Genomic DNA, 26,420 nt, shown 5'->3' with positions numbered 1-26,420 from the left:
CTGTCCGCGCTTGCCATCATGACTGCAGGAGAAGTCAGCTAACCCCGGGTTTTCACTGACTGCGGTTGCGGTGCGGTGCGTCTTGACTGCGTGCTCCGGACGGGTCAATTTTTTTGTCAATCCACACCGGCTCCGCACAGCTGCGGTCCGGCAGCTCCGTCGCCGCCCACTTCCCAACGTATCTCGCGGGACCGTGCGCGCGCGATCATGTGGCATTTCACAACGACAAACATACAGAAAGTCTGTGCTTCTTCTGCTATGAGATTCCATGCAGCATCTTTTTTTTGGTTGTCCTTGTAAAGTATATTAATAACGAGAGTCGGGTCAGTGCGTGCTCAAGGCGAGCGCAACTCTTTATTTCTGTCTTCCGCGTCCGGCTGCCGCTCAGTACGGCAAGCGAGACGGGCACAACAAGCAATCGCGAACATCAAACTCACAATACATTACAGTCTTTATAAAAAGGATGTGCCGTGTCATATATTATTTTGTGGTTTTCCACCTCCAATTTATTAAACCTCTCCGCGTCCATGTTCGCTGGTGTCTAAACCGTGAATGAGCACATGGCCCGGCGACGCCCACGTCACGTTCTGCTGATAAGCTTGCGAAATAGGAGCTGGCGAGTGTTTTTTTCTGAAAGGTAACCGGAAATTTATTTTGAAACTGCCTCTGTCTTCCTGTCCCGCTCGATGTGTTTTGTGCTAGCTTGCCATTTGCCGGAGGCCTACCGCTGCGGCGTCCGGCAAAAATAGAAAATAGGTCTATCCTTGCGGAAGGCTTGCGGCACGCCGGCGGGGGGGAGGGGGGGTGGGGGCATCGAATCGAGTGTCCTCTCTTCTATTTCGGTGCTCGAAATCGTGACGTAATTTCGATCGATTTCGATAAAAAATCGAAATCGTGACACCCTTAGTTAGCATGGTTGCCTCACAGTCAGGAGAGCAGGGTTTGAGTCTCTGTGTGTGTTTTTTCCTGTGACGTATTTTTGACTACATTCCAAAAACAGGGATTTTTTTAGTTATTTGTCCATGGATGTAAAAATGAATGCTATCCCCCCTGGACCCAGAATGTGTCCCAGCCAGGGCAGTTTTTGAGTTACAGATTGTGATTGTCAGTGAATTCTAATAATACACAATTGACAACTTTCTTCCTTTTACATAAATGACCAGATAGTGTCTTCTACCTTGATGGAAGCATTCTTCCCATCTCCCAAGTGCCATTCCAGTTTAAAACCTTTTCCAAATTCTGATTGCTAGGCTTCGCCAAAGCCTTAACACGCTCACTGGAGACAAACATACAAACAAGTCATTCATTATTCAGCCCGTCATGCCGTGCGTCAGAATACTGGAGGACTGTGTGTGTCTCGGGTCTTTCTCCCCCCCTTCTTGACAAACTCTCTAATTAAACCATAAGCCACTGGAGTCATTCAGCACGTCCTCGTCTGCCGAGTAAATATAATCAGATTCATATTTATGCAAACGGCTGCAAGCTGATTACGCAGCCTGGCTTGCGAGTGACCTGAAGATGGACCCTCACACACATGCTGCACACACATACGCATACTGCCATGTGACAGTGATATAAACAAACTTCTAGCAGAGGGCAGCAAAATTCAGCTGTGAAGGTTGCGGTGTCCACACTCTCCTTCTGATGCCCGTTTGCTTCATGCATTTTTTCCTCGTCTTGATTTCTTGTCCTTTTTCCCTCCTTGATCTGCCAACCATCTTGATACTAGATCACACAATGACTGTGCTTAGACTTGAGCTCCCAGTGACTGTGCAGTATTGATGATGGAATGAATTGAAGCAACTGCAGTACATTGAATATTTACAGTAGTGGTGCTCTGAATGATCGGCCACCGATTGTGATTGGCATATGTCGATCAATGCCTCTCATTGGCGATCGGGGAAAAAAAAAAAAAAAAAAGATCACCCAGAGCTTGTACATTGCAGACTGCAGCCAACTTGCCACCAGCCTGTGTGCAGTGTCGCGTCCCCTTCCCCTTTCCTGAATGCTGCACGTGATAGACCAAACCAGCAACTGAATCATAATGTTTGTTCTTCTGCATTGTCAAAATGAAATAATGTACTGTTTTTGTATCATAAAATGATGGAAATTTGGCTCATTAAAAAAAAAGATTGATTGAACAAATTGATAATTTTTTTTGACAGATTTAATCTAGTTAAAATAAGCTTTTGTGTTCAAATGGCCATTACATTTTTAACGAGCATAACATTGATGCTAGTTTCGTTAGCTCTTCTATGGCTCTTCTGTTAGAATCTATGAATTGAGATTTTCTATTGTTCACCTACATTCAAGAGTTAGTAATTATGAAACTTTGTCAATTTGTCTGTAACTAATACTGCAGCGCCAAAATGTCGACAGAAATGTGGAATCTTACCGCTTGTTATAAACAAGCTCCCTGCGCAGTTATTTGAAGACTGTCATTAAAACCTGTGATTGCTCCAGTGTTGCGTGCATCCATGTCTGTGTTTCCATTAGCTATGCAGCTTATTAGTGATTTCCAGCCTGCCTTTAGTTTTTGCCAATTTTTTTAATCTGTGTACTGTAATAGTCCTTATTTTGTTTTAAAGACCATTTTTACATTACATTAATTGTAAAATGATTGCAATGCTTTGTAATATTATAAAAAAAATGTGAACACCTCCCATAATTTGACATGAATTTATTGAATCACAGAAATGGTGTTAATAGTTTTCTATATTGTATTATATCAGTTTTGTAATATACAAATACGTTTCCACATGTACTCGTGAAACACCCCCCACTGTGTTAATTTGGTAATCCACATTGGTGATATGATATATTTTAAAGGTAATTTAATTGCTGGCCTGGCACCACCTGTTATTTATGACGGTGGGAAATGAAAGAGGTATTTATTTGAGATTAAGTATTTATTGTTGCAAGCACACAGTGATGAATTGATCCTGCAGATTTCAATTTGAGGAAATACAGTTACATTATTTGTACGGGCTTGATGACCGATGCATTGCTTTTTCAACTTTGGAGCATGCCAGTGAGAGAGAAGAAGAGCAGACTGAGACAAAGAGGAAGGGGAGACAACAGGCCTTTTGTCGGACAGACCCAAAGTGCCTGCTCAGCAGTTTGTTGTGTACAGCAGCCAGGGATATAGACACTCTGTTTGTGTGTGTGTGTGTGTGGGTGTGTGTGTGTGTGTGTGTCTTCTTTCCCACTTTCTGCCCCACTCCATAAAGCAGTGACAAAGACAGAATGAATTATGGCCTTAACGCTCTTGTCAAGACTGCTGACTTAGTCTCCCATGGGCTGAACCTGGCCTCACTTTTCCCCTCTGTGTGTGTGTGTGTGCGCGCGCACATATACATGTGTGCTGTTACGCCATGACGCACCCAGTCAACCTCGCTACCTCACACTCTCTCGTCTCCTCGTTTCCGGCCCTTCCTTGGCATTCGCCTCCTCCCCGCGTTCCCGGTGTGAAGAGGAAACCATCGGTTCATCTGCAGTTGACTGTCGTTGCTCCTTTTCTTTGATCAATGGCATTAGAGCGCATCATGTTTTCTATGAGACAGCCAATGTGTGTTTTATCGCACCGCGAGATCTCTGCTCAACCTGCAGCACAGGTTTCCGTTTTAGATTGGATTTCCACTGCAGCTCTACCAGGGGGGAAAAAAAAAGTCGTAATTGTGTCACTTGAACCATGTGTTTAAAACCAGTCCTAGTCTATTAATCAGTCATGGTTTTCAAAGACAAATTGTGTGCCTTTTAGAATAGTCTACTTGTTTGTAGCCGTTTTTAAGAACAAGGGTGAAGATTGAACACACACAAAAATATTTTTTTTTAAATTTTTTTAAATTTTTTTTTTTTATACCCACTCACACACGTGGGCCCCTCCCAGGCGGAGGATCGAACCCACGCCAACCGGCACCAAAGGCAAGTAACGGTTCCACTCCTCCACCTGGAGCCCGCAAAAAGAATAATTATTTGTGACGGCCTTACATGAGTTGTAATTAGATCCTCTGCTAGCATAGCTGTCCTTGTCAGAGATGCTGTTCAATAAATCTATCAAGGCCTGCAAAACAGGCTAATAAGAGGTTGACCTCAGTGTGTCCACTGGGTCTCAGTGTTATTGTTGCAATTTAATCCTGCGGTTCTATTAAGCATGTCTCTTGTGTATATTTTAAATATGAAAATAATATACTAGTGAATTGTATCTGCTAGCACTTTTATACACTCTTTGCATGAACCACAACCTGAAGGCTGCACAGTACAGCTGGCCTTAATTAAAATTGTACACGTTTGTACGCTTTCTAGTTATTATAGAGGAAATGTTGGCATGTAAATATTTACTAGCCATTTGATGTCATGGAAATAAACAGCTTTTTGGCCTTGTTTTACCTTACCTTACCTCCCACTCTGTCTCTTCATCCATCCTGCCGGTCCATTCCCATCCTGCCGCAGTACGGGCGTCCAGCTTCCTCTGCCACTCTTGGCACGTGTCACCGGCTCTCCATCTGTTTAATCCTCAACTCCTTAATTTGTATAGCCAACACCTGCACCCATTTGTCCGCCAGTGTCACGCAAGGCTCCAGGTTGAGTGTGAGGCACAGTGTAATCACCAGCAAATGAGATGACAGCACTTGATCCCTTATTGTTTTTATTCTGGACAGGGCTAAGGCACGATTTAGCAGCAAGAAGGAAAATGCCAGATTTAAATGCACAGTCTGTGTATTCTAATTCTTTGCACATTGCACTAGGGGTGGGAACCTCTGGGTACCTCACGATATGATACGATATGCGCTACATTGCTCACGCTAACGATTATTTCAGATATGACGATACCGTGATTATCGGTATATTGGTCAGTTAAAGAAATCCACGATAATCTAATAAAACTATCCAACATGAATTGTTTTTTCAATGAGAGAATTATTATTTTTTTTTGTACCATCACTGAAACACGATATTAAAACTGGTGTCTTCTTCAGAGTGAGTACTTTAGTGTATACAATTTGTTTTGTGTAACATTGCAAAAGTAAATAAATAAAATTACTTAAATATTAAATCCGATTAAATCATTAATATTCCTCAGGAATTGTGTGTTTCAAAAAATGTGAAACATAAAATATGTTTTAAAATGTTAAAAGTGAAGCTATAATACACATTTTTCATAGAAACGTATGCAAAACTGATTGAGTTGCTGGACAGATAAATGTCTTCCACAAGTAAACATAAGCTCATGAGTCTTCTTAAGCTGAAGACTTCCGTCCATTTCCACACCACTCTCATGAGGCGCCCCCTCTAGTGGCCCGCCTAGTAATTGCTCAATAGGTAATGAACAATGGAGCCGTTATAGTGGCTGTATATTAATATTAACTACAAATATCGCGATACTTGCGTAGGCATATCGATAATCTATCGGGAGAAAAAGTATCACGATTTATCGCGATATCGCTATATCGTCACACTCCTACATTGCACTGACTTGTATTCCTCCCCAATGATGGTTTGTTTTTTAACTGTCCTCCTGAATGTGCAGTTTGAAGTTTATCAATAGCACTCAACCATTCACTTTCGTGTGAAGCTCTTGTACCTTATCATTGTTCTATGTGTCAACATGAGCTTGAGATCACCACACTAAGATGTTGGAAAAATTTTCTGGGGGTTTTCCATTGATTCAGTGGCAATGTTCGGAAAATTAAAAATACAGCATTAGCAGCTTTAGTCTAGGTTTCTCTTGACTAATTCTTCTTGGCATATTTCTAGCTCTTCAGACTGGTGACCTTTACAAAAGTACAGTGAATTATCTGTGCACACTGTGTAATGGCTATCTAAATCAACACACTGGCCCTTGTTATTAAAGATGAAAGGAATGTCGGAAAGATCGTCCAAAATTCATTTGTGGGTTTCTTCCACTCAGGCAGGCTGCTCTGGCAGCTCCCATTTGGACTACTTGAGCTGTAGCGGCCTTGGCGAACACTTTAAAGACATTTTTCACCCTTTCGTTCTCGCAGCCCTTGGCACAGGCAAGCTGTTCAGGACAAAAGTGATGTCTCCTTTAAGGCAGGGCGAGGCGTTATTTTGTAGCGTGGAGACTCATAATGGCTTGCTGATAATAAATCGGACCGGATTGCTCTCAGGGGTATATTTCAACACTGGTGCAGCTCAATTGGTCTGACAGGTTAGCAGGGCCGAAGACCTTACTTTGTCTTCGTGACTGTTAGGTTCTATTTGAGGAAGATAATTTTTATCTTGTGCGTCAAAGAGCAAACAGCATGACAAACTTCATAGTGAAAGAGGTGGGTGGGTTTTGACCAGGGGCCCTGAAGAACACGGAGCTGTGAGTCAGGCACTGTGCGTGCTGAGGAGTAATCCCGGCTCATGGAGTCATCACGTTTGGACGTCTCTTATGTTTGTGCTTAGCATAGTGGACTCCTGCAATCAGATGGTCGGCCCTTTTTGCACCAGCAGCGAAGCTACGCTGGCTCGCTGCCCAGAATGTTGGCCCAGCAGAAGTAAGGCCGTCGTATTGGAAGTGGAAGAAGAGAGTTGGACCGAGCAATTAACATTGTTTGCACAGTTTAGCAGATAGAAGTTACACGTACGGAGAAGTCAAAACATGACGTCAAACATGACATTTTAGTAGTTCCTTAAGAGTCTGTGTCTGAAAGAAAGGCTTCACGCTCATGGGACAGGACAAGGAGTTAACTTTTTTTTTAAATTTTTTATTTTTTTTATTTTTTATTATTATTATTATTTTTTTAATGATCCAGCAGATCTACTAGTACTATAAAGTGCACCTAAAGCCGGGAACATACTGTACATAGCCACTGATTAATTGCGACAAAATATGAGCCTGATTCCCTCCTTCAGATCTAAATCGGCAAAATCACACTTGTCAGACGTCATGTCACTAAAAGATAATCCTGTGTAATTATTCTGTGTTGTGGGACCTGTGTGTCAAAAGTTTACAGTTTACAATTGTAAAACCAGATCCCAAATCCTTATGTAAGGGGTCAACAGAGTTGGGCTGAGTCATGGACTCGGTGATTGTGACGGGAAACGGATAAATGGGTAATTAGGAAGTGACCTGAAGCTTGCGCTGTTGCCGGACACAAATACAATGAAGTAACAACTGGTTTTGAGTGTTTGTATACCACTCTTCTCAAGTCATTCACCACAATAAAAACGAGTTTGCCACTCCAATTACCAGATGTGCTAACAATTAGCCTATCTTCCACTATAGTTATTATACTACTGCTACTCTTTCTTCATTTGGGGAGGAAACTTATGGTTGTCTGTGGACATTATTACATGCGAGTTGTGTTGTCCAGTCTCTTACGTTTATATAAAGATGAATACATAAAAATAAGTCGTAGAGACATAGTGACAAAAGGAGTACATTTCACAGCTTCTTTCACAGTCAGAAGGTGGAATTGGCATAGCTTTTTCCCAGCTCACTGTCCTGCGAAGGACCAGTGTGAGGTGAGTTTCAAGTAGACCAAGAAATATGCTGGCTTCCAACATGGTATAAGAGGCCATTTTCAATGAGACAGTGAAGTTGAACACTCGATATTTAATAGACCTCTTTGTGTTGAAAATAATTTACTGGTAATTGCACTAATGTTGCCAAATCTTTAATTATCTGAATAGTGCAAGCTGCAAATGCTGCACAAACAATCCTGATAATAATTAGAATCCAATATCTCAAGCACGTCTGGGTTATAATGTTATGTATTAAACCAGACTATGTATGATTCAGCATGTTACTCAAAGACTGTAGCTTGTATATTATCGTATTTATTATGTGAGAGCCAGAAATCTGTTGTCCGACTGTGAGAATTTTTTAATTTTTTTAAAAAAATGTGTGACTTCCAGAAAGCGAAATGATTCCCCCATTTAGTTTTTCTCCAGAAAATAATGCTCCCCATAAAACTGGATTTTATGGGGCATCCAGAGGTTACTCCTGTTGCTTGAATCCTCATCCTCAATATTAGTCTTTTCCTCTTGGAATATCAACCACAGTTGAACATCTTCCATTCTGTTTGGAGCCACTCTCACCTCTGACTGTGGTGACATTTAAATGGCCCATCTTGTTAAGCCTATTGCTGTCAAGCCCTTGAAAACCAAGTTCACACAACGCTGATGAAGTGCATCACTGATGGGTAAATCTTTCTGGGGTTCACAGTGTTGTGGAGTTTTTAATCTGGTGTCTCTGCTCACATTCCCACGCTGGCTCACTGCTGGCCATGTAGTTTAAATCACCCGGCCGGCAGGGATCAGTATGACCATTAAAATCAGTTGTAGTAGTAGACATCTTTGTGTCTTTGTGTGGGAACTGCAATACTAGTGTTATTTGCTTGCCACATTGTTTCCATTCAACTGATCTGCTGTCTGCAGTTCATCTGGAGTCTCACTGATAATTTTGACCAAAGTTATCTTTTTGAGGTTAAAACAGTGACAATGACCATATATTTTTTTGTTTTTTTCTGTTACTAGTCTGTGACATCGGACTACTATAACTCTGCTTGGAAATCTTTTCTGGGACTGTCAAACACCACTTTTGATCTGTTCACAGTGAATTGTTCGAATAACGAGATGAGACACACATTATCACTATTGCTGTTCATCATTCCCCAAAAAGAAAATAAGATTATTCTCATTTTCAATTTCATTCACTTTCATCTGATTCAAAGTGAATTGTGGAACAAAATGTGATGCATGTTGGAGATTTAAACCCAAGCACACACATACAGATTTAACAGCTTAACTTTTTTTTTTTTTTTTTTATTTATAATATGAACGACGTCACACACCCAAAAAACAAAAACAAAAAAAAAACATAAAAAAAAAAAGACGGAAATTACAGTAAATTCTTCAATTTGGCCCTTTCTGTGGCACTTCCACTTTCGGCACCCACAATTCTGTCCCTAATTTTTTGGGGATTAATTATGTCTTGAAGTAATTGAGGCAACATGCAGTGTACTGTTTGTCAATTTTATAGCCTGGAGAAGAAGAAGAACGTGACCTTGCAGACTTCCATTATGGCTATCCCTACAGGCAGCATTATTCTGCTCAATGTAATAGAAGTATGGAAACAAGAGTTCAGAGCATTTAGAGCAAGATTCTACCACCCCATTACAAAATATTGGGAACAAATGCAGTCAGTTAAGTAAAATGCCCATCCCTGATTGGGGTGCTCTGCTTCTTGGTATCGCATTGATTGTTGAGGTTGGAGTAAGATGATGAATCACTTGCTCAGTCAAATAGCTACCACGCTTCATAAACTGTACCATAGCCAGGATTTAGAGGTCAGGGATGTAAATTTGCTTTCTCATCTTTTGGCTTTGTACTGACACACCATCCCGCCATCTCACTTAAGCAAAACATAAAAGAAGCGAGTCATATTTTTTTATTTTTTTTTGTGTTATTATTACACACTTCTCCAGTTTAAAGGCAGTGAAGCCAAACGTGCAAAAGGGAACACACATACTTGTACTCGCCTCTTGGTTTGTGTTTTTTTTTCTGGTTGCTGTTTATTACAGTGAGTGGAGCTGACTGCTAATAATAATTAAAAAAAAAAAGGCTATATTTTTGTGATGCTAATGCTGCTTCTTGACCGTGTGATCCCAAGTTGCTGGCTGAGTTTAAGTTATGTACAAGGCTTATCAGCATGGAGGTTTCAGGCATTGGTTGCGTCAAGATTCTAATCATAGCGTTTTTATCTTTTTGTGTCAGTTGGCAACGCTGGGAATTTTCTGGAACTGTTTAATAATTCAGTCTATGTTGAAGCCAGACTTTGCATCTTTGTTTGATAAGGCCCGCCAAGCCTCTCTCCTCGTACGCTCCATCTCAGCCCTCTCTCCTAGTCGCCTCTGCCTCTCCTCATCCAGCCTCACCATGGCAACACGTGTCACCTCGCCTTATGTGCCTGAACACCTAATCTATTCATTTGAAGCGAGCGTCGGTCGCTGAGCACATCACTTGATCGGGAGGGAAGGCAGCAAAGCAAGCGAGTGGGGGTAGTGAGACCCTGAAGGTAGAGGCGAGTCCTCCTCTGACCTATTTAGATCCTAGCAACAGGCCAGAGCTAACGCTGCCTCTGGTCCTCCGAGGCTACATTTCTCACCTTCAGTGTCTTACCAAAGACCATCACCATATCTAATGGTCACTAATGGAATCTGTCAAAATCAGAATTCAACTGGATGAATTCTTTATTTGTCCTTTTAATTGCTCCCCCCCATTCTGTCTGATCTGCCCTGATGCTTTATTGACACGGACATCATGTTCACAAATTATCAGCCACACTTTTTGCTGATGGTGCTAATTACTCTGAATGATTGAATGCATGTCGAACAACAGCTAATGCCGCTAACCCACGGACCTCCAGGAAGCTGTCTCGTATATGACATTCGAGCTAATTGCTTATAAGCTTGTGGTTCTCATCCAAATGTGCTCATTTTGTCCATGTGGCCAAATCCTGAGGATTGGCCTGTAATCCTTCCGTTTGCGGGAGCGTTATGCTGGATATAGAAAGCACAGATGGGCGTAGTAATCTATCGATCTGTGAATCAGAATTGGCTGCTTCATCACATCTTAAAGCAGCTGAGGCAAAACTAAGCACACAGTCTTAATGAAGAAGACCAACATGAAGTCTCAGGTTTACATCTATGCAAGACTGCCGCTACGACGCAACCAATACAGTACGGATCACATCTCTCGATACAAGATTGGAATCAAAACATGATAACATTTAGTTATTCAAAATTCTAAATTAAAAATATTTTTAAAACTAGCTTAACAGTTTATTAAGCCGATCAAGGAAATTACTGTTATTTCCTAACAATAAACCTCTATTTTTCCCATGCTTTGAACCCTGTGACTTTAAACGTGATGCGGGGTGTTCACTGAGAATTGCTAAACAGGGCCAGCATTAAACTTCAAAAGAATAAAAGTTCCTGATTGTTTTTGTCCATTGAAGAGTGTTCATAAATGCTGTACACGCGGCACGCTACATTGGTGGCAGCGGTGGGATTTGTGCAAATGCCGGCCATTTGTAACTCTTTACAATTTTTCTGATATAAGTAAAGCTGCTGGTGTAATTGCAAAAGGCTTTACTCTCTACTGTATATTTACAGTTTGTGAGTCAGCTGGCGAGTATCCTCTCATTGGGATTAGTGGCAATGTTAATTCATCTGAGTGCCTTAAAAAAATGCATTCAAGAAGCAATATTTCAGGCTTTTCCCCATCAGCCTTTAGTGACGTTGCGTAGGATTTGAAAAGGACTTACCCTGCAGCCGAGTTGTGCTAAAGCCTCGTCGTGGCTTACGTCTGTTTAGTGTGAGACCTGCTCAGCCTGATAGTGGGTTCAACAAGTCAGCTCTCGCAACCATGCAAATGAGTTTTGAGGTTTTATTTTTGTGACGACGTAATAATGCACAGCCTGAAGTCTGCTTCATTGGCTGGTAGAAAATCAAAGCTCTCAACACCAAACATGTTCACCATCACGGATCATCAGAAAAGATTCAAAGCCTTTCTCCTCCAATATGCTCTTTTTAGTTTCTCCCACACATCTAACTCTTACTTGGGTTTCCCCTTTTCTCCCAAATAGCCTTTATCTCTTTTTGTGGTCATCCGCTTGCCTCTCCTCCACGCCAACTCCTGGTGTGCCCCCTCGCCACCCCCGGCCTCTCCTCTGTCTACAGGGTCTAAGATGGAGTGGTTCTGTCTCACTCTCGCTCACACTTAATTAGGCTTGGCCTTGTCACACATGGAAGGGCTGGAGCCAGAGCGCAGCTAAAACCCAGTGGGGAGGCAAAGTCCGAGATGGGAGATAGGGAGCAGTTGGCATCAATCTGTTGCCTGCTGTTTGCAAAGGCAGCCATCTCATAAACCCTCTTCACAGGAACTTGTGTGACGGAGTAAATATAGCACACGCCATGTTATTTTTTTATTTAAACCCTGCATTTGTATTGATGTTCGTGCTGTTAGCTTCTGAAAAAGATTTTCAGCGCCACTGACCGTTTATTGTTGAGGCCCATTTAGAGGAGGCTGGCACGCACCAGCAGATCTGTTTTCCTTTTTGTGATTTACTGGCACTTTCCCCTTATGAGCTGTGATGGATTCACAAGGCTTTTGTTCACTGTAAGGAGCGGGGCTCGGGTTCTTGCTGCAGGAGGAAGCACAGGACTTTTTAATTGAGTGTAGAAAAAAGGGGTAAAGATGAACATCATGTTGTTTTTGTTAGAGTAGAGACAAACACGAGTGGTATAGCATTTGAAGTACAAGGTCACACATAATCTGATCCAGCAGGCTGGTCCATCTTGTTTGGATTGAAAATAAATGTTTCTCATAGGAAGTAATGGAAAATTTTAATAGCTATTGAATATTTTTAGAATAACGCATCCTACTGATTATAAGAGATTCATGTCGTAATTGGATACAAATTCATTTTGCACTACTTAACAACAATGCCATTGCCAATACACAATGTGCATGCGTGACACAGAGCTATGTGATTTAAAAAAACAAACAAAAAAATATATATTTTTGTCATATTGTCTAATCTTGATTATCCAAATTGTTTAACATTATTATGACAGTTTTACAGCATCTGTACAGAAATCAAAAGAAACTAGAAAGTACTTCTCCATTTTGTGAACACAAGTACTGTGACTAAAAAGAAATGATAAAGGACAAGTTCTAACTAGCCGTGGTAAGCTAGTCAGAACACACACATTGTTTTACTGTACTTCTGCTAATTTTCAATCCTATCCTTTCCAGAGAACCTTTCCTCAACCTTTCTGAAGTGTTCCTCCACCTTCTCCCTGCTTTCATTGCATAACACAATGTCATCCGCAAGCCTCATGGTCCATGGTTGTTCCAGTCTAACCTCATCTGAAAGATGAAGGGGTTTGGAAATGATCCCTGATACAGTCCCACCTCCACCTTAAACTCCTGTGTCATACCGATAGCACACCCTCACTACTGTTCTGCTACCCTCATAAATATCCGGCACTATTTCAACATACTTCTCTGCCACTCCAGCCTTCTTCACACAATTCATACCCTGCCATAGGGTTTCTGTAGATTGACAAAGACTCAGTGCAGCTCCTTTTGACCTTCTCTGTGGTTCTCCAGGCTCCAGCTCACCTGCGACCTTAATGATGTCAACCCCAGAGAGTAAATACATGGATGGATGAGGTGAATTAGACTGTGTAAATTAATATTAAATAGGGTCCTAAATTAAATGACTTGCCCACGAGTAGTTGATTGTAATTAACTTATTACTTCCATCCATCCATCCATCTTCTTCCGCTTATCCGGGGTCGGGTCGCGGGGGCAGCAGCTTCAGGAGGGAAACCCAGACTTCCCTCTCCCCAGCCACTTCAACCAGCTCCTCCGGCGGGATCCCGAGGCGTTCCCAGGCCAGCCGAGAGACATAGTCTCTCCAGCGTGTCCTGGGTCGTCCCCGGGGCCTCCCGCCAGTGGGACATGCCCGGAACACCTCCCCAGGGAGGCGTCCAGGAGGCATCCGAACCAGATGCCCGAGCCACCTCAGCTGGCTCCTCTCAACGCGGAGGAGCAGCGGCTCGACTCTGAGTCCCTCCCGGATGACCGAGCTTCTCACCCTATCTCTAAGGGAGAGCCCGGACACCCTGCGGAGGAAGCTCATTTCGGCCGCTTGTATCCGGGATCTCGTTCTTTCGGTCACGACCCACAGCTCGTGACCATAGGTGAGGGTTGGAACGTAGATCGACCGGTAAATCGAGAGCTTTGCCTTTTGGCTCAGCTCTTTCTTCACCACGACGGACCGATACAGAGTCCGCATCACTGCAGACGCTGCACCGATCCGCCTGTCGATCTCCCGCTCCATCCCACCCTCACTCGTGAACAAGACCCCAAGATACTTGAACTCCTCCACTTGGGGCAGGATCTCATCCCCGACCTGAAGACGACACTCCACCCTTTTCCGACTGAGGACCATGGTCTCGGATTTGGAGGTGCTGATCCTCATCCCAGCCGCTTCACACTCGGCTGCGAACCGCTCCAGTGAGAGCTGAAGGCCCCGGCCTGATGAAGCCAACAGCACCACATCATCTGCAAAGAGCAGAGATGCAATGTTGAGGCCACCAAACCGGAACCCCTCCACGCCTCGGCTGCGCCTAGAAATTCTGTCCATAAAAGTTATGAACAGAATCGGTGACAAAGGGCAACCTTGGCGGAGTCCAACCCTCACCGGAAACGAATCCGACTTACTGCCGGCAATGCGGACCAAACTCTGGCAACGGTCGTACAGGGACCGAACAGCCCGTATCAAGGGGCCCGGCACCCCGTACTCCCGAAGCACCCCCCACAGAACTCCCCGAGGGACACGGTCGAACGCCTTCTCCAAATCCACAAAACACATGTGGACTGGTTGAGCGAACTCCCACGCACCCTCGAGGATCCTGCGGAGGGTGTAGAGCTGGTCCACTGTTCCACGGCCAGGACGAAAACCACACTGCTCCTCCTGAATCCGAGATTCGACCTCCCGACGGACCCTCCTCTCCAGCACCCCTGAATAGACCTTACCAGGGAGGCTGAGGAGTGTGATCCCTCTGTAGTTGGAACACACCCTCCGGTCCCCCTTCTTAAAAAGGGGGACCACCACCCCGGTCTGCCAATCCAGAGGCACTGTCCCCGATGTCCACGCGATGTTGTAGAGGCGTGTCAACCACGACAGCCCCACAACATCCAGAGTCTTTAGGAACTCCGGGCGGATCTCATCCACCCCCGGGGCCCTGCCACCGAGGAGCTTTCCAACCACCTCAGTGACTTCGACCCCAGAGATAGGAGAGCCCACCCCAGAGTCCCCAGACTCTGCTTCCTCAAAAGGAGACGTGTTGGTGGAATTGAGGAGGTCTTCGAAGTATTCCCCCCACCGCTTCACGACGTCCCGAGTCGAGGTCAGCAGCACCCCATCGCCACTATAAACAGTGTTAACGGTGCACTGCTTTCCCCTCCTGAGACGCCGGATGGTGGACCAGAATTTCCTCGAAGCCGTCCGGAAGTCGTTTTCCATAGCCTCACCGAATTCCTCCCATGCCCGAGTTTTTGCCTCAGCAACCGCCGAAGCCGCGTTCCGCTTGGCCATCCGGTACCTGTCAGCTGCCTCCGGAGTCCGACAGGCCAAAAAGGCCCGATAGGACTCCTTCTTCAGCTTGACGGCATCCCTTACCGCTGGTGTCCACCAGCGGGTTCGAGGATTGCCGCCACGACAGGCACCGACCACCTTACGGCCACAGCTCCGATCGGCCGCCTCAACAATGGAGGCGCGGAACATGGCCCATTCGGGCTCAATGTCCCCCGCCTCCCCCGAGACAAGGGAGAAGCTCTGCCGGAGGTGGGCATTGAAACTCCTTCTGACAGGGGATTCCGCCAGACGTTCCCAGCAAACCCTCACAATACGTTTGGGTCTGCCAGGTCGGACCGGCATCTTCCCCCACCATCGGAGCCAACACACCACCAGGTGGTGATCAGTTGACAGCTCCGCCCCTCTCTTCACCCGAGTGTCCAAAACATGCGGCCGCAAATCCGATGACACGACTACAAAGTCGATCATCGAACTGCGGCCTAGGGTGTCCTGGTGCCAAGTGCACATATGGACACCCTTATGCTTGAACATGGTGTTCGTTATGGACAAACCGTGACGAGCACAGAAGTCCAATAACAGAACACCGCTCGGGTTCCGATCAGGGGGGCCGTTCCTCCCAATCACGCCCCTCCAGGTCTCACTGTCATTCCCCACGTGAGCGTTGAAGTCCCCCAGCAGGACGAGGGAGTCCCCAGAGGGAGCGCTCTCCAGCACACCCTCCAAGGACTCCAAAAAGGGTGGGTACTCTGAACTGCTGTTTGGTGCATATGCACAAACAACAGTCAGGACCCGTCCCCCCACCCGAAGGCGGAGGGAAGCAACCCTCTCGTCCACCGGGGTAAACCCCAACGTACAGGCGCCGAGCCGGGGGGCAATAAGTATGCCCACACCTGCTCTGCGCCTCACACCATGGGCAACTCCAGAGTGGAAGAGAGTCCAACCCCTCTCAAGAGGACTGGTACCAGAGCCCAAGCTGTGTGTGGAGGCGAGTCCGACTATGTCTAGTCGGAACTTCTCTGCCTCACACACCAGCTCGGGCTCCTTCCCTGCCAGAGAGGTGACATTCCATGTCCCAAGAGCCAGTTTCTGTAGCCGGGGGTCGGTCCGCCAAGGTCTCCTCCCTTGGCCGCCACCCAGCCTACACTGCACCCGACCCCTTTGGCCCCTCCCACCGGTGGTGAGCCCGTGGGAAGACTTATTACTTATTATTGCATTATCTGTTTGTTAGTAGATGGCCATTAGTCCCTGCCATCCTTGCGTTTCATATTTGCCAATAGTCCAGTGAGGCTAAAAGTGATGCTCAGAGGATGTAAATCCTGAACAAAACCAAAAATGTCCAGTGTGCTGAGTGAAATATGGCTTTTCTGCAGAATGCACAAATCTGAGCTTCAGCTTTAGACTAAAAAAAAACCTGCTCATGTTGCTGGAAGGTTGCTGTTGCCCTTTTGAGCAGACTTTCTGCAGCATAACAAACATCTGCACATCCTCTCCGTGCATTGCAGTCGCCTGTGCAAAAATATTCCCCCATCTTAACGATGTGTAGAGCCATTGAGATGAATAATTATTCTTCTCTCTTTCCCTGTTTTGTGTGCGTGTGCATGTGTGTGTGCGACGTACGTGCTCACACTCTTGACATGAAAAGAGAAAATCCCATTTGAGCTGTGACATTGTGCCAGTGTAGCGGAAACATACAGAGACTATACATCAAAGCCAAGCAGAGTGCAAAGTGAGGGGAAAGGCGGTTTAATGATGACAGCAGTCTGGGGCATTAATGTGAAGTTTGCTAAGGAGGAACATCGACGTCGTGTCGGTATTATCCCGAGCCTAAGCCCGTGAATGATTGTGTCGCTCACCTTCGGCGGCAAGATGGCTGAAGCCGTGGCCAATCCATAAGAGTAAGTCAGTTGAGTCCCATGCTGTAGGAGATTTATGTCGAAAATGTTTTGTGTTGGCAGGTTCCACATACAGCGTCCTCTCCACCATGCCATCCGACTCCGAGAGCAGCAGCTCCCTCAGCAGTGTTGGTACGTAATGGTCCACAAACAAAATATTATGGTCTTATTTTGAGAACATCGTCCTTGTGGTACTGAGGCTAGACTGTTTGTTTTTAAATTGGTGGAGAAATGCATAGTCATTTAAAAAAATATTCCAATATCAACATTTGATTCCATTCCTGATTTTCAACATTTTTGCAATTGTTCTTAAATGAGCACATCATGATTTATGGGGTGTACAAAAAAATTAGCTTGATGGTTCAAGAAGAGAGGATTTTTCCACTCTATTATTGTAGCGCTGAAAAACCCTCGCTATGTTCTCCCCTTTCTTTAAGTGATCACTGCCGTGCTTGTTTTCGCTGCTTTTGATGAAGGTCCAAATGACTCAGCTATGTTACATAAACCTCCAGAAGGGCCAAAATGTTGAGTCAAAGATGAACATAATCCTCAAATTTCCTGCCCCAAGTCTCTGTGCCATGGATGCGTTTCTTTGTACAGCGGTGACTGCTTGGTGACACATTTACTTTTTTTTTTTTTTTTGGCGAAGAATCCAAAGTGTGTAGTAAGCCTTATAGTAAGTAGAATTTAACTAAAGGAATGCTGTCTGAAACCAGACTTAAAAAAAACACATGCACTCATCAAATCCAAATGTCTCTTCCCTTTTAACATTCCCCTGTCACAGATTACACATCTTGTAATTACAAGATACATCTCTCTGGATTTACAGCACACTGGCACTCAAACCACCCTAGAGGATTATGCTGGAATTACACTGGTCTCCCCTTGTTCAAGTTGCAAATAAACTCACTGGAAATTTCATGACTCTTATCCAGTGCAATGGTGGAATCAAATATTCAGCTCTTTCAAAATCACATTGTCACAGACAAAAATACTATCCTTCAGATAGTATCAATTTTAACAGCTAGCACTAGGAAATGTGAAGATGTTTGTTATTCTACTCAGAAATTAATGTGCTTTTTTAAAAAGTTTTTATCCTAACTTGTGTATTGCAAGGCTCTCCAATGTGACCCTCTCCTCTTCCCAATATAAATCAGTAGCATTGTCTGGAAATGGAAAGTTAGAAAGAAAAAAAAAAAAAAGCCCCCTAACAGCATCTTCACAGAAACACAAAATTGGGTTGACCTTTTTCATAACTGGACGCAAGAAAATGTCTCAAAAGACCCACGACTGACTAGGAATAGTAATTCGGCCATTTTGCTTTGAAGCAGCCATTTTGGACTGATTTTACGGTAGGGGTGTGGTCAAAAAATCTATACGGCAATACATCGTTGTGGGCCTCATTACAATACACGTATCGATATGCAAGCATCAGAATCGATATTGCTCATTCATTTTAAATAGGCAGTTAAAGCAGGTTTGCCCGCTTGGGGGTAAACCAGAAGAGCTGCTAACAAAAATATTTTTGCCGTCCAGCATAATAAACATATAACTTATGTATACATATGACTGTTATAATAAAAATGCAAGTAAATTAATATAAAATATTGGGATACGTATCACCTTGAAGATCATGTATTGGGATACATTTGTATCGCGATACGTATTGTATCGTATCGTGAGGTTGTTGACAATACCCAGCTCTATTTTACGGCTTGTACGTAGATGAACCCCTAGAAGAAAATCCACCCAGGTCAGAAACTGGAAACCTGGACCAGCGGTTGAACCTTCTCAAAACATTTTGCACAAAGTACCATCGTAATGACCAATGTAACAGTGTAGTAGTCATAAGTGTTCATCAGGGAGAGTTTTTTTTTCTCCCATTTCTAAAATACAAAATTCATATTATAAGCCACTGAAACATTCTGCACAGTTTTAGCATTAACACTGTTTTAAATATAGGAAAGAAAAAAAATTAGTAAAATAAATATTTGATTAAAGGACATTTGAAGACGTTTAAAGGGTGTTTATGTGTCCACTAATTAGGTACCGTATGATCTGTACTGTGCCTTTCTCTAACTATGCTGCTGTTACCAACTTGCTCACTGTCACAGGTTCACCTGTTAACGGCGAGGCGTCCTCCCCTCCCCCGGCCATCAATGACAACCGGCCGCCCAGCGACCACCTGGACACCGTCCTGTTCCAGCTCCGCCAGGTGACGAGGGAGAGGGACGAGCTCCGCAAACGTCTGGCCCTGGCGTCGCCTGGCACCACATTCGATGACTGCAGGTCCTGATTTAATATAGTAACAATCAATTCATAGTGGTCTCCCTCCTAAATATGCGCCCACCCTTATCAGCAGTTGAGTGAATAAACACTGCCAGCCACAAAATGAGACTGTGGTATTCTATAATCTTGTAATTGGCTATTGGCTACTAGGGGTGTGAATTGCCTAGTACCTGACAATTCGATTCGTATCACGATTCACAGGTCACGATTCGATTCGATACCGATTAATCCCGATACGAATTTATAAGTCGATTGTTGCGATTTTTTTTCATTCAAATTTAGAATATACTAATCAGTAAGCTTGTAGAGTGTAAGATTTATATGAAAATGTATTATTTATTTATCTGAAATTTCAGTCTTATAGAGGTTGTAATCTGTTTCATGTTTGAACAGCATTAAAATAAAATATTAAGGCTTAATGTTCCGTTCATATAACATTCTTCCATGCTCAAGGTGTGAATCCTAACCCGAAGTCAGACGTTTTGTTGAATATTTTTCCATTAAAAATGGAAGTTTAAAAATCGATTCATACACAAAAAAAAAAAAAAGAAAAAAAAAAGGCAATGATGATAAGACGTTGAATCGGTAAGACTACCGAATGAACAATTCTGAGCTCTTAAAAAAATAAAATAAATAAATAAATAAATAAAATAAAATAAAAACATCGATTTTTTTTTTTTATTGAATCGATTCGAGAATCGCGCGATGTAGTATCGCGATATATCGCCGAATCGATTTTTTTTTTTAACACCCCTATTGGCTACTGTGTTGTGTTGGAGAGAATGGTTAATGCTACAATTATCAAAATATTTCTTATCAGTACATAAGAATGTTGCCCATTTATCCTATGAGAGGAATCTCAACGCTTTCTTTACTGTCCTTGCGCCCAGGTCGGGTTTTGTCTCCGCTATTCTGAGTGTCGACTCATTTTCTTGTCGCGTCTCTCTTTTAAGGCCAAATTCCAAAGCCGGCCATGACTATGAGCGCTTAAAAAGCCAGTGCATGAGGGCCATGGCAGATCTACAGTCTCTCCAGAACCAGCACACCAAAACACTGAAGAGGTGCGAGGAGGCTGTCAAAGAGGCAGACTTCTACCAGTGAGTAGACCTCGTGCTAAATCTCTCTTGCTGCTACATTACATATTTATCATTCACCAGGTTTATATGGAGCCTTGTATTCTGATTACAATGAACCTGAATGACCAATCCAAATGAAAATGCTCCATATAAAACCTCAATACATTGTATAGTGGGCATAAATCATAGCTTTGTGGTTACCTTTGACTTGTCACTTTATATCCTCGAACATTTCTGCACAAGTTTACCTACCCTTCGTCTGTTCGCTCTTCATACAGCATGCTGCACAGCCGTGTCCTGGGCGAGCAGTCGCAGCTCAAGGAGGAGATGGAGACGCTGCGGAGGGAAAACGCTCAGCTGGTCCGAGAGCACAATCACATCAAACAGAGTTGCGAGGAGCTCCAGCGGCTACATGGTCAAGACCAGAAGGAGTTGTCCGACCTCCGACTGCAGCAGCAGCAGGTACAGTCAACTCCATATGATTCCCTCAGCACAGAACCCTTTACACTTGAGAGATACTTTAAAAACGTAGTTCAATAAAACATTTTTGGAACAATATTCCTCAAGAATTAAGTCCAGTGGTAGTAGTGATTAGCACATCCGCTTCAAAGTTGTGGAATCTCGGCCACGGCATTCCTGTGTGGAATTGCATGTTCACCCCTTGCTTATGTAGTTTTTCAATTTAGAGTAAATTTTTAATGAACCCAACATGTTTTTGAAATGTGGGAGTAAGCCGGAGAGGGTGTGCAAACCGAAGACAGATTTGAAAGTCAGCTCTGGCCTTCAAAAGATGTGTAGTTTTTAGGGGTGTTAAAAAAAATCGATTCGGCGATATATCGCGATACTACATCGCGCGATTCTCGAATCGATTCAATAATTATTTTTTTATTTATTTTTTATTTTTTATTTTTTTTATTTATTTTATTTTTTTAAGAGCTCAGAATTGTTCATTCGGTAGTCTTACCGATTCAACGTCTTATCATCATTGCCTTTTTTTTTTTTTTTGTGTGTGTGTGTGAATCGATTTTTAAACTTCCATTTTTAATGGAAAAATATTCAACAAAATGTCTGACTTAGGATTCACACCTTGAGCATGGAAGAATGTTATATGAACGGAACATTAAGCCTTAATATTTTATTTTAATGCTGTTCAAACATGAAACAGATTACAACCTCTATAAGACTGAAATTTCAGATAAATAATACATTTTCATATAAATCTTACACTCTACAAGCTTACTGATTAGTATTTTCTAAATTTGAATGAAAAAAAATCGCAACAATCGAGTTATAAATTTGTATCGGGATTAATCGGTATCGAATCGTGACCTGTGAATCGTGATACAAATCGAATCGTCAGGTACTAGGCAATTCACACCCTAGTAGTTTTACTGTATTTTAATTTCATTATGCCTTCATCTCCATATATTGTATGGTAGTTAAGAAGGTTAAAATGTTCCCTAAAACATTGCCTGGTGACACATTATAATTGAAATTACATCAACTGGTACGGGGTGAATTGTCCAGCTTCATTTTTGACTCTACTGTACATTGAATAAGTGACTTTTGCTACACTCTGGCTAACAAATGGTACTCTGACCCATATTGGACTTCGGTGCAGTGCACCTATGGGGATAGCACAGTGTCTGAGTGCATACTGTAAGCTAAGCCGATGGGGAACTGTAGCAAAAATGGCTTTGGCTTGGCCAAAGGGCACACTGACCCAAAGCATCTAACTGCAAGATGAGGATATTGCTGCGTAGACAAGGTTAACACAGCCCCCCGGCCACTGCCACTCTCACAGATCCAGCAGGCGTTATCAGCCAGATCTACCATAATGAAACATTCACTAGAATGAGTAACGCGCATACAAGGACACACGCTACTGTTAATATTGTAAGCCCTTTGATTTAGCTCTTTTGCTGCTCCAGTCATGTCTATTGATGTGTCTAAATATTGTATAGTACTTCTCCTAAACTGCACACGGTAACCGTGAATGTTGAGATTTATTGTGGATGTGAGAGGATATATCAATTCTTGCTCTGTAATGCCATCTGCTGCTGACTCAGAGCATAGCATGCATGTGTTTGAATGCAATGAAGTGGTACCTTCACATTGAGAGATCATTTTATATTTGGACTGAACTCTCCCCATTATAAAATCTTTGTGTCCAAAGAAATTTAAAGAAACATTGTAACTGTGTCAATATGTTATTAGTTGCATAGTCATCAGCTGTTTTAGTTCATGTATACAGTATGAGAATGTCTTATAGAAAGTTACACAACACATACCTAAAACTCTGACTGAAAACATTTGTCATTTTCAAAAAGAAAGGTTGGTCAAACTCGAGATTTTACAAGCTTTGCAGCATTCAATTAGGAACGTCCACTAAGATCAAAATGAGTCATGTGACCTTTTTTTTGTCATACATGTCAGGTCATGCGAGAAAAAGGCTCCTCGGAGGTGCTGAACAAACTGTACGACACTGCCATGGACAAGCTGGAGGGTGTGAAGAAGGATTACGACGCCCTCAGCAAGCGCTACAGCGAGAAGGTGGCCACGCACAACACAGACCTGAGCCGCCTGGAGCAGGCCGAGGAGGAGAACCGGCGGCTGCAGAAGCAGATGGACGCGCTGCTCATACAGCGTGACTCGGCAATGCACTACCAGCAGCAGTACTCCACCTCTATGAGGAGGTGAAAGCGTTACTACTTGTGCACAGTATATGCGTCAAATACTGAGCCCTTATGTTCGTAGTCTATTTCAAACAAGTGCTTATCTTCAAGGCCTTCTTCCCAAAGCACCATGTGATTGGCCAACTGTTGGTCTTTTTGAGAGGGAAGCCTGCCAAGGGGAAGCATCCCAGTGCTTTGTGATTATACTCTTCCCTCGGCACTGTGTTAATCCAAGCTAATGTAGAGAACATTCTGGCAATCTAGTTCATGTTGTTTGGCCTTGGAAAATATGAGGCGTAATTCCTCAGTATTGATTACCGGTAGTTAAGAATGTTTTGGTTCATGTCATGTCTGCTTTCTTGTTGTGTTTTGCCCATCTACTGTATATAAACTACATATCCACAATTTTGTCCTCCCAGGTATGATTCCGTGCAGCAGGAACTGAATAAGTCATCCGCTCAAAACAAGGAGCTCCAGCGCGAGATGGAGCGGTTGCAGTCAGAGGTGACGCGCTACAAGAACCTGCAGCTGAAGTCAGCCAAGGACTGCGACAAATACAAAGAGGAGCGCGACTCTGTCTTCAACGAGTACCGCCTCATCATGAGCGAGCGCGACCAGGTCATCAAGGAGCTGGACAAGCTGCAGACGGAACTGGAGGCGGCCGAAGCCCGGCTGAAAAACACCTCCTCGGAAAGGGTCGTGGCCAGCGAGGAGTTGGAAGCTCTCAGACAGGTATGCAACTGGAGTGTGGATATTTCGTGTGTACAGTGTTAGGGCTACAGATATCTAATATTTTAGAAAAACATCATGTTAATTCTACCCGTGAAATGAATTTATTAATACATATATTAGAATCAGTGTTAGGTTCAGTTTTTTGTGTTATCTGAGAAAAAAAAAAAAAAAAGACTTGGGCCAAGTACTACGCATCAGTGAGTTTGTTACAGGAAGATAAAGAAACATTAACTTAACATCTGGTGGAATACAGGCCACATAAAAAATAGTTTCACTCTTCCTCCTCTTTGAAGAATCTTTCTGAACATGCTGAATGCCCACCAGCGAGATTCATTGGCTCAGTCTGTCAATGACTCAGAGTTAAAATGCTTTACTTTTTCCTCATTCCCCTTCGCAGGAGTTGAACTCGTCGCTGGTGGACCGCGACAGGGCCATCTGCGAGAGGAACGAGCTGCTGGAGAAGTACTGTCACGAGGTTAAAGACAAAGCCGAGGCCCAGAAAGAGCTGAGCCAGGCCTGCAAGGACATCGAGATGGTCCGGGAGGAGCGTGACGTGGCCCGTAAGGAGAGGACTGAGGCAATCATTCAAAGGGATCAGCTACTTCGGGAGTACTATCAGGCCCGACAGGTGAGCAGGCCCCCTGCTGCCACACCTGAGTATCAAAGTGAAGGTTAGATATATTCTAAAGAGCTTATTGGTCAGGCTGAGGATTACATTAGTATATCACTGCACAGACTGTTAAGCCGATTTAGGTTGCACCCCTGTCACCCCACTTGATCACCCCCTTTGTTACATTTGAACTTAACACATGGAATTTACCGTAACTAGCTTGCACAACGGGGTAAGACACTGCAAAAAAAAAATACAATAGTACTTAAAGATTTCAATTTATAATCACACTAACATGCTTTATGTTAAATGTCACCAATTACAAACAATAAAACCTACTGCTAATCGTATTGAACAGTGTCAATTGAAAATGTCTAATCCACATTTTGCTACAGCTCTATTATGGGGTATATGCCACGGAAGAGGCGGGACTGTTTTTTCGCACAACAATGCGTTTCCGGTTCGGTTTGTGACGTGTGGGCTGCGTCAAAAGTACTTGTGCTTCCGACTTTGTGCCCCTGGTTTGCGCGTTCGCAACCCGGACCGGAAATAAACTGATGTGCAAAATCGCGTCCCGCCTCTTCCGTGGCATATACCCCATTGGATCTCATTGGATTGCTCAGGCTGTACCAAATATCACCAATGCTTGTTTACCTCAAATCTAAGAAGTCAAGAAGGAATATGACATATGGCCATCTAATGAAATGAACCCATGCAGAAACAAGACTCTGCCACTCTCGACATGGAGCGGGCCAACAAAGAGATTGAGATGCTGAGAAAACAGTACGAGGCCATGTCCCAGGAGCTGAAGGAGGCCACGCAGGAGACAGAGGTGGCCAAATGTCGACGGGACTGGGCCTTCCAAGAGCGGGACAAAATCGTGGCGGAGCGGGAGAGCATCAGGTGCGTCCGCTGAGACCTATTACTTGTTTTTGAGGGCTTAGCAGATGATACACGGTCAGCCCTTCACTGCATTCCACAGGACGCTGTGTGACAACCTACGTCGGGAGCGAGACCGGGCAGTCAGCGATCTAGCAGATGCGCTGCGGAATCTGGATGACATGAGGAAGCAGAAGAACGATGCGTTGCGAGAGCTTAAAGAGATGAAGTTAGTTTTTTTGTTCTTTTCAACATTTAAGATGGGGAACATGTTGGAAAAGCTAATTAACTCAACAACCCGAGCAAAATCCTCCATGTAAGCGAGTACAGAGCAATATTGCTATTTCTCTCCCCAGCCTGTCATGTGACTGTATTTGTTGTATTTAAAAGCTTCTGCTCTGCTCTGCGTGTGGTTGGGTGTAAGCTGTAATATTGTGCCTGCAGAGACATGAGAGGGCTCACTCATTTGTCTGGCAGCATTTGCACATGCCAAGATTAAAAATGTAATCCTGAAAAACAACAGTTAGTAGTATAGTAATTTTCCTCTTTCTGCCTGTGTGTCCATATGGCATGCAAAAGCGCTCTCTGCTGGCTGTAGTGTGAATAACAGAAATGAGTTACTGTTTGCAATTTGGTGTTTTAAGGTCACAGATGCCCTCAAGTAATCCCTCAGAAATCTGATTTTAGGATTCATGAGGATGTGTATGATTTCCTCGACCAAGAAACAGAAACTTATTTCCACAAAAACAAAAACTTGCAGTCATTTAACACATGAAAAATCTAGCTGATGTTTGTCTGTTAGGTATAGTCTGTTTTCATTCTCCACTGTTTGACTTATGAGTGTGTTGGTTCATAAAGGGAGAAAATGGAGGGGCAGCTGGAGAAGGAGGCCCGTTTCTGTCAGCTCATGGCTCACAGCTCTCACGATTCGGCCATCGACACCGACTCCCTTGAGTGGGAGACTGAGGTGGTGGAGTTTCAGAAGGATAGGGTAAGAGCAACGCTTTGGTCATAATTGATTCAGCGACTGTTTTTATTTTTGGATATATATCAGGTGATTTTTGGTTTATGACAGAGTACCATGTTAACCCAAATCAATTTAGGGTACTCTCAATTAAGTGTCCAAGCATCTTGAAAGGA

The 26,420-nt window shown here is 43.6% G+C and overlaps 1 protein-coding gene across 5 annotated transcripts in view; it reads left to right on the top strand.

Annotated features, from left to right (window-relative positions):
* The window catches only part of dlg5a (discs, large homolog 5a (Drosophila)), a 53,566-nt gene that overhangs the window by 5,638 nt on the left and 21,508 nt on the right, over positions 1 to 26,420 (top strand). For all 5 annotated transcript variants that reach the window (XM_077494910.1, XM_077494908.1, XM_077494907.1 and 2 more), the window contains exons 2-11: positions 17,083 to 17,151; positions 19,134 to 19,308; positions 20,262 to 20,405; positions 20,663 to 20,846; positions 22,821 to 23,080; positions 23,479 to 23,791; positions 24,189 to 24,419; positions 25,120 to 25,304; positions 25,384 to 25,509; positions 26,139 to 26,271. In XM_077494910.1, coding sequence (XP_077351036.1) covers positions 17,083 to 17,151; positions 19,134 to 19,308; positions 20,262 to 20,405; positions 20,663 to 20,846; positions 22,821 to 23,080; positions 23,479 to 23,791; positions 24,189 to 24,419; positions 25,120 to 25,304; positions 25,384 to 25,509; positions 26,139 to 26,271 — 1,820 coding nt within the window. The remainder of the gene's footprint in view (positions 1 to 17,082; positions 17,152 to 19,133; positions 19,309 to 20,261; positions 20,406 to 20,662; positions 20,847 to 22,820; positions 23,081 to 23,478; positions 23,792 to 24,188; positions 24,420 to 25,119; positions 25,305 to 25,383; positions 25,510 to 26,138; positions 26,272 to 26,420) is intronic.

The sequence above is a fragment of the Festucalex cinctus genome, chromosome 14 (genome assembly GCF_051991245.1).
Source record: "Festucalex cinctus isolate MCC-2025b chromosome 14, RoL_Fcin_1.0, whole genome shotgun sequence".
Taxonomy (NCBI): domain Eukaryota; kingdom Metazoa; phylum Chordata; class Actinopteri; order Syngnathiformes; family Syngnathidae; genus Festucalex; species Festucalex cinctus.
Note: the sequence above shows the minus strand (reverse complement) of the source record. Positions and strands in the feature narration are given on the sequence as shown.